This window comes from Tetrao urogallus, assembly GCF_951394365.1.
Source record: "Tetrao urogallus genome assembly, chromosome: 7".
NCBI lineage: Eukaryota > Metazoa > Chordata > Aves > Galliformes > Phasianidae > Tetrao > Tetrao urogallus.
The window spans coordinates 42094950-42103571 of NC_136820.1; the positions used below are offsets into that span (position 1 = coordinate 42094950).

Sequence of the window (8622 nt, forward strand, 5' to 3'; positions counted from 1 at the left end):
ACACCATTAATTTTATACTTGAAGAATAGGCAATGAAACGTTTCTTTGCATTTACTGCTAAAAGTAAAAAAGATTTTAACCAGTTTCTCAGAAGAACATAACAGTTGATAGTTGTCATATTTTGAAAGTACAAACAGAAGTAAGTTTTGCTGTCTGTTTTGAATCTTAACAGTCTTCTCAATTACAAGCACAAATGCTGTTACGTATGGTTGATTTATTTCTTTTCTTATACTGAGGAAGTCTTCGCTTTATCCAAATGTCCCTTTTGCTGTCAACGTGCCATTTGCATCCTTCCTCTAACAATTCTGGGAATTCATTTTGCACAGATCATTTGGAAACCACAGATCAGGGATCAATTAGATGTAGATCTGATGGTTAATCTTCTGTCTTGCTTTTGCTGTGGAAGATGGAAGTGTAATAGGTGTGGAGCATATTTGCTATTGTCTTCTTCAGTGTAAATTTATGATCAGGAAAACTTGGCTGAAGAACTGTGTTCTGCATGCATTACTGCTTTTGTTTTTAAATAAAACTATTGTTTCCTTTCTCTGAATATTTCCAATTACATGGTGCCATGGTACTGAGCTTCTGTATTCCTTCAGGTGAGGGATGAACAGCACCAGTGTTCTCTAGGGAACTTCAAACTGCCTCTAAGCCAGTTGCTGGAGAGTGAAGATTTGACGATGCATCAGCGGTTCCAGTTGAGCAACTCCGGTCCAAACAGCACTATAAACATGAAGATTGCACTCAGGGTACTCTTAAATTTTTTCAAACGTGTTTGAAAGCGTGTTTAAGCGTGTTTACAACTAATATGACTTCTGGTATTTTAGCCTTATGAGGTAGATAGTAGATAGATTGTGTCACAGTGTCTATTGTAGAGTTAGTGGTAGCATTTTTTGTCCTGGTTTACTATCTTAAGTGAACACCTTGTCAGTAGTACTCTTGAAGAAACAAACATGTTCCTCTTTTTTGTAGTATTTTAACATTGTACATCTTTTTACTCTATCTAGGTCCTTTCTCTTGAAAAGCAAGCAAGATCTCCAGATCATCAACACTCAGCACAAGTAAAAAGGCCGTCTGTTTCCAAAGATGCAAGAAAATCATCTTTTAAGCCTCAGGTTCCTGTCTCACCACCGCTCGACTCAAGCAAACATGCTCCAGCTTCCCCAGCGACAGACGGTGATAAAAAGGCTGATGTGGCTGAAAAGAGCCATCCTCCTAATGCGAGCCCACAATGGCCAACAGATCTCAGCCGCAGTTCTTCCAGTCTGCATGCCTCTAACTTCAATTATTCTCCCAGCCATCTCTCAGTCAAAGAACCAACTCCTAGCATAGCCTCAGACATATCTCTGCCCATTGCCACACAGGAGCTCCGGCAAAGACTACGGCAACTTGAGAAGTATGATATTAATTAGTTGTTTTTGCATCTAAGTTGCTTTTTCTCTTTTCCTGTAGTTAACAGGAATTCAAGCTCGTTCTTTTGATGAATGGAGCTGTTGGACAAAGACCTAAACTACAAGCATAATGATACACTCACATGCTAACTTTTGTGCGCTCTCTTCTTTCACATTGATAAAGCAGAAATTGAAATGGATAAATATTCCTCATTATGTACTTCAGTTGGATCTTACTGTAAGCGTGCTTTTTCAGAACTGAGCTTTTGTTCTGCTTTTTCCCCCACAGTGGAACAACTCTGGGGCAGTCTCCGTTAGGACAGGTACAGCTAACAATTCGTCATAGTTCACAAAGAAACAAATTGATCGTGGTGGTGCATTCCTGCAGGTGAGCATCAGAGACCAAACTTCATTTCTGTGCATGTTTCTTTGTAAACATTAGCACAGCTTGACTAACTCTCTGAAGTTGATTGTGTGGACTGTCTTTGTTGCTTTCAAAATTACATGCTGGCTGTAATTGTGAATATACTAAGTCATACAGAGAGCAGTAAGAACTTTGTTGAAGACTTTACTGTGATTTTTTTATTTGCCTGCATCTGATTGTAGTTTCAGATGGTGTGTAAATTTCTATTGGTAGTATCTAGAAGCTGTATGAAGAGCCTCGAGTTTTTCATAGAATAACAAAAATGACGTGACTTTTGGAAAGCCATCCCTACACACTGAATTGTAATTTAAGAAACACTGTATTCTCAGCTCTGCTCTCTGCCTGCAGTTTTTCTGATTTTGTACAAGTTACTGCTTGGTATTTTTCAGGTGTTTTTTTTTTTCACTGTTCTACATATCAGGTTGTAACCATCCTGCCCATACTACGTGCAGGATGTTCCACAACTGATTTTTGTGCTTATTTCTAGAGATTTTTTTTTTCAGCAAATTTGGACTTGATGTATGAGAAACACCAAAAATATGTATGTGGTGATGAAAAGAAGGTTAAGTAAAAAGTGCCAAATGAAGAGACAGTGATGTAGATATATTTACCGGTGTTTTCCGCTTTATTTTCTAAAGCATTTTTCCTTGTTTTTCACTTGTCACAGAAATCTAATTGCATTTTCAGAAGAAGGATCTGATCCATATGTTCGAATGTATTTACTGCCTGATAAGAGAAGATCGGGAAGAAGAAAAACACATGTATCAAAGAAGACATTAAACCCAGTGTTTGATCAAATGTATGTTCTAAACTGTGTGTGGTAGTTTCAGATCATCTAATCATAAAGCTCACAAACCAAGACTTCTCTACTTACCTAAATGTGTGCTGTTGGAACTCCCAGTTGTCACCAGCAGATTTGGTCATACCTCGTTCTTCAGTTGTAACAGCTCTTCCCATCCTCCCATTCCCTGTTCTGCCTGTAGCCCTGCTCACTCTGTTACCAGCCCTTTCTCTCTTCTGCCTTATCCCATGTCTGTTACACGCTGTTTGTGCTGGTAGCTAAGAAGCAGTGTGCTCTAGTTGGGCAGGTGGTCAGCTGGAGGCTCTGGCAGGTGTAGCTGGTAGTGCAATTCACTCCTATTTATTCCAGGTTGCTTTTACTGTGCCCTTTGAGGTAAAGGATATTGGAAAACCATAAAGCTGTTTAAGAGCTGTAGTGACAAACAGATGTTGATTGTGGTACAGTCAAGTACTAATTCTTCAAAAGTTTCATTGTCTCTTAAAAGTTAGTAGGTTTCTTTAGTGTGAAAACAAGCTCTAGAGGAATGAGAATCAAGACCAATTAGTTTTTGTTCTCTTTTCCGGTGCTGAGCTGTCAAGATATCACGATGCCTTTGCTTTCTTTACTTGATTTTACTGCTGGACAGAAGTCTCCAACATCTGATGTTGATGCTGAGTATTGATAATGATCATAGTATAGAGGAAAGTATTTTGGCAGAACTTTGGGATTTTTAAAATCTTGTTTATCTCCAAGCTTTTTTCCTTTTTCTGTAGTTTGCCAAAGGAGATGATTTGATTTTCATCTGAATTGTTGTTTAGCTTTAGGATCTGAATTCGCACTTAAGCTATGAAATTCTCTCTAAAACATCACTTGCCTGTCAGATTTGATTTCAGTGTCTCCCTGCCTGAAGTACAGAGAAGAACACTAGATGTAGCAGTGAAGAACAGCGGTGGTTTCTTGTCCAAAGACAAAGGGCTTCTTGGCAAAGTAAGTTAAAAATAAATTCCTTTCATACAGTATGTTGTTATATAGAGACTAAAATCCTCTTGTGATATGAGTTTGTTAGTGTTGACTGACTGACTCGATTCAGGTAGTAAGCTTTTAAAAATGGCTTAGATGTCAGACTTCAAGAAGGGAAGGAATAAATTGCAGAGGATGAGAGGACAGGTATCAGACAGTGGGGTGGTCATCTTTTAAAGAATGGTGAGTTTTGAGGCTGGCAGTAACAAAAAAAAAACCCTGCATGTCTGATGTAGTAATTACAGAACCAGAGAAAGGAAATAACCAGTAGAAAACTAGGGATATCTCAGAAAATGGTCTGACAAAATTGGTAGTCTTGAATAGGTGGCTCTGACATGTTATTTGCAGTAGCAGTGAGAGGATAGCTTTTGCTTTATATCAAACAAGAAAGACAAGCAAGATTACATGTTGTCTAGAAGCACACAACACATTTAGCTTTAGTAATTAATACTCTAGATTGTGAAATCCATGAAAAAGAACTGCTACTGGAGACTTTCCCAATACCAAAACCAGCTGTTGTGTTTTTGCCTTGCATTCTGTAGGCTCTCATTAAATCACTCTCTTTCCTACACATTTGATTTGGGCATCCAAAAAGAAATAGGAAGTTCTTACAGCCATGCAGATTGCTGTAATCAAGTTTTGTGAAGAGGATAAGATAGATCAGAATTGTGGTCAGTTTGTGGTGAGTGGTATCCTTAAATTTTTCATTGTACAAGGAAGACTGTTGGCATAAATACATCATCTGATTGCTGTATGCCTGGTTCAGAAGTTTTTACTTAAGGGTGCAGATTTTTAGGTCAAAGCCAGCAATTTCAGACCTCGCTACAAGGCTACACAGAATCACAGAATCACAGAACTGTAGGGGTTGGAAGGGACCTCCTGAGATCATCGAGTCCAACCCCCCTGCCAAAGCAGGTTCCCTACACCAGGTCGCACAGGTAGGCATCCAGGCAGGTCTTGAACATCTCCAGAGAAGGAGACTCCACCACCTCCCTGGGCAGCCTGTTCCAGTGCTCCGTCACCTCACTGTAAAGAAGTTCTTGCGCGTGTTTGTGCGGAACTTCCTATGCTCCAGTTTCTGTCCATTTCCCCTTGTCCTGTCTCCACTCACCACTGAAAAGAGTCCGGCCTCGCCATTCTGCCCCCCACACCTTAGATATTTATAGACCTGGATCAGGTCCCCTCTCAGTCTCCTTTTCTCAAGGCTGAACAGACCTAGTTCACTCAGCCTTTCCTCATAGGGGAGATGCTCCAGGCCCTTCACCATCTTCGTGGCCCTCCGCTGGACTCTTTCCAAGAGATCCTTGTCTTTTTTGTACTGGGGAGCCCAGAACTGGACGCAGTACTCCAGATGAGGCCTCACCAGGGCAGAGTAGAGGGGGAGGATCACCTCCCTCGACCTGCTGGCCACGCTCTTTTTAATGCACCCCAGTAAGCCATTGGCCTTTTTGGCCACAAGGGCACACTGCTGGCTCATGGCCAACCTGTCGTCCACCAGGACACCCAGGTCCCTTCCCGCAGAGCTCCCCTCCAGCAGCTCATCCCCCAACCTGTACTGGTGCATGGAATTATTCCTCCCCAGATGCAAGACTCTACACTTGCTTTTGTTAAACCTCATCCGGTTTTTTTCTGCCCAGCTCTCCAGCCTATCCAGGTCTTGCTGAATGGCAACACAGCCTTCAGGCGTGTCAGCCAATCCTCCCAACTTCGTATCATCGGCAAACTTGCTGAGGGTGGCCATTATCCCCTCATCAAGGTCATTGATGAAGATGTTGAACAAGACCGGACACAGCACAGACCCCTGAGGAACACCGCTAGTTACAGGCCTCCAACCGGACTCTGCACCACCAACAACGACCCTCTGTGCTCTGCCAGTCAGCCAGTTCTCAACCCACCTCACTGTCCACTCATCTATCCCACACTTCCTCAGCTTTGTTATAAGGACGTCATGTGGGACAGTATCAAATGCCTTGCTGAAATCAAGGTAGACTACATCCACTGCTCTCCCCCCATCCACCCAGCCAGAGACAACATCATAGAAGGCTACCAGGTTGGTCAAGCACGACCTCCCCCTTGTGAACCCGTGCTGACTACTCCTGATAACCTCCTCTTCTTCCAGTTGTCTGGAGATGACATCCAGTACAAGCTGTTCCATCACCTTTCCAGGGACAGAGGTGAGGCTGACTGGCCTATAATTGCCTGGGTCTTCCTTCTTGCCTTTTTTGAAGACTGGGGTGACGTTGGCTATCTTCCAGTCTTCAGGCACCTCCCCCGTCCTCCAAGACTTCTCAAAGATGACCGAAAGCGGTTCAGCAATCACCTCTGCCAGCTCCTTCAGCACCCGTGGATGAATCCCATCGGGTCCCATGGATTTCTGAACATTGATGTTGCCTAGGCGCTCCCGGACCACCTCTTCCCTGACAGAAGGGGGGTCTTCCATTCCCCAGATCCTCTCACTAATCTCCAGGGTCTCAGATTCCCGAGGGGGAGCTTTTTCACTGAAGACAGAAGCAAAGAAGGCATTCAGTATCTCCGCCTTCTCAGCATCCCCCGTTACCAGAACACCCCTGTCACTTAGCAGGGGAGCCACATTCTCCCTAGTCTTCCTTTTACTGTTAATGTACTTGAAAAAACTTTTTTTATTATCCTTTATCCCCTTTGCCAGATTTAATTCCAGGCGGGCTTTAGCCTTCCTTGTCGCATCCCTGCAGACCCTGACAACATTCCTGTATTCTTCCCAAGTAGTCAGACCCTTTTTCCACATTTCATGGGCCTTCTTCTTTCCTTTGAGTTTGTGCACGAGCTCCTTGCTCATCCACACAGGTCTCCTGCCACCCTTTCCCGATTTCTTCCTCACAGGGACGCACTGATCCTGAGCTTGGAAGAAGAGCTGCTTAAATGCTGACCAGCTCTCACAGGCCCCCTTGCCTTCCAACACCCTAGCCCATGAGACAGCTCCAAGTAGGCCCCGAAAGAGATCGAAGTTGGCTCTCCTAAAGTCCAGGATAGCAATCCTACTTTTTGCTTTACTTCTTCCACTCAGGATCTTGAACTCCACCATCTCGTGGTCACTACAACCCAAGCTGCCCCTGACCTTTACTTCCCTGACAAGCCCTTCTCTATTAGTGAGAATAAGGTCCAGCAGTACCCCTCTCCTCGTCGATTCCTCAACCACCTGCATCAGAAAGTTGTCTTCAACACATTGCAGGAACCGTCTGGACCGCGCATGCCTGGCCACATTGCTTTTCCAGCAAATATCTGGATGATTGAAGTCCCCCATAAGCACCAGCGCCTGGGATCGTGACGCTGCTTCCAACTGTTTGTGGAAGGCCTCATCAACCTCCTCCTCCTGATCAGGGGGCCTGTAGCACACACCCACAACGGTGTCAGCCATACCAGCCCGCCCCTTGATTCTTACCCACAAGCTCTCCGCTGCTACACCACTCTCCCCCAGGTGGAGTTCAATACATTCAAGCTGCTCTCTTACATAAAGAGCAACTCCACCACCCCGCCTTGCTGGCCGGTCTTTCCTAAAAAGCACATAGCCCTCCATGACAACATTCCAGTCATGCGAGCTGTCCCACCACGTCTCCGTGATCGCAATGAGATCATAGCCATGTGACCGCACGCAGATCTCTAACTCTTCCTGTTTATTTCCCATACTGCGCGCATTAGTGTATAGACACTTCAGGGAGGCAGCATTCCCCTGCCACACTCCATCCCTTCGAACTCCACCCTCATCACCCATCAAATTAACTTTTGAGCCTTGTACTACCTGAACCTCAGCAGTGCTCATTTTGTCTCCTTCCCCCTTCTTACCTAGTTTAAAGATCTTTCAATGAGGCCTGCCAGCTCCTGGGCTAGGATCCTTTTACCCCTTGTAGACAGTTGAGCTCCATCTGCAGCCGTCATGCCAGGAGCCGAGTAAATTGCCCCATGATCAAAAAAACCAAAGTTCTTCTGCCTGCACCATCCTCTAAGCCAAATAATCTTTATTGATGAGGAGGGCCTTTTTGATCCTCTCAGAATCCTTCCCCGCCACTGAAGGGATAGAAGAGAAGATCACTTGCATTCCCGCACCATCCAGTACCCTCCCCAGACCCTTGAAGTCATTTTTGATTGCCCTTAGGCTTCTCTTGGCAGTATCATCACTGCCAACCTGAACTACCAATAAGGGGTAGTAGTCAGACGGGCGAATAAGCCCAGGCAGCTTTCTAGAGATGTCCCTGACCCGTGCCCCAGGAAGGCAGCACACTTCCCTCCGGGTGGGCTCAGGACGACAAAGCTACAGTTGATAGGTAGATCTATGATGGAAGGTATGTAAGTAGTAAAATATGTTGTTTGTTAATGGCATTACTTGTACTGCAGTATTGAGGATTTTCAAATTTAGTCTTTAAAAAACTAAACAGAATGAAAGACAGAATGATTAAGCATGAATTTAACTTTCCATAGGTACTGATACCTCTGGCATCTGAAGAACTTGCTAAAGGCTGGACCCAGTGGTAAGTGTAGCATTTCCTTTATTAATAATATTACCTACCAATAACTGGTGTGTTAACAATAGTGTTAATAACATACTTTTTTTTTTAAAGTTTGCCTTTTTTTTAATTTAAGGTATGATTTAACGGAAGATGGTACAAGACCACATGGCGCGAGCTAGGCCCATGGATGCTGGCAATTCCCCACACCTCCTTTTGCCAACCTTTATATATTTTTAAAGCATTGTTCTCACAGATGTACCAATATTATTTTTATAGCTTTACCAATTTAGTTGTTAGACACATCCCCAGTAATTTTATAACGCTCGGCCATTTTATGTAGACATATCCTTTCTCACTGTTAAACTTTGTATTTTAATTTGCTCCACAATTTTACGTGTTACTGTCATGTGCAATAATACAGTAATGTAACCTTTTGTGTTTAAATTGGTCTTTATAGCAGTTATACCAATTAGAAAGTGAAAAGATGTTCTGCTGTTTTCCTGCCTTGTTTTATATCTCACCAAG

General features: G+C 43.5%; 1 protein-coding gene across 1 annotated transcript in view; it reads left to right on the forward strand.

Annotated features, from left to right (window-relative positions):
- Positions 1 to 8276, forward strand: part of ESYT2 (extended synaptotagmin 2) — a gene marked incomplete at both ends in the record, with an annotated part of 67726 nt that extends 59450 nt beyond the window's left edge. Inside the window, 7 exons of the mRNA XM_079538324.1 lie at positions 600 to 749; positions 1008 to 1396; positions 1681 to 1779; positions 2483 to 2614; positions 3478 to 3583; positions 8069 to 8118; positions 8231 to 8276. Of these exons, the coding sequence (XP_079394450.1) occupies positions 600 to 749; positions 1008 to 1396; positions 1681 to 1779; positions 2483 to 2614; positions 3478 to 3583; positions 8069 to 8118; positions 8231 to 8276 (972 nt within the window). The remainder of the gene's footprint in view (positions 1 to 599; positions 750 to 1007; positions 1397 to 1680; positions 1780 to 2482; positions 2615 to 3477; positions 3584 to 8068; positions 8119 to 8230) is intronic.
- Between the last annotated feature and the right edge of the window lie 346 nt (positions 8277 to 8622).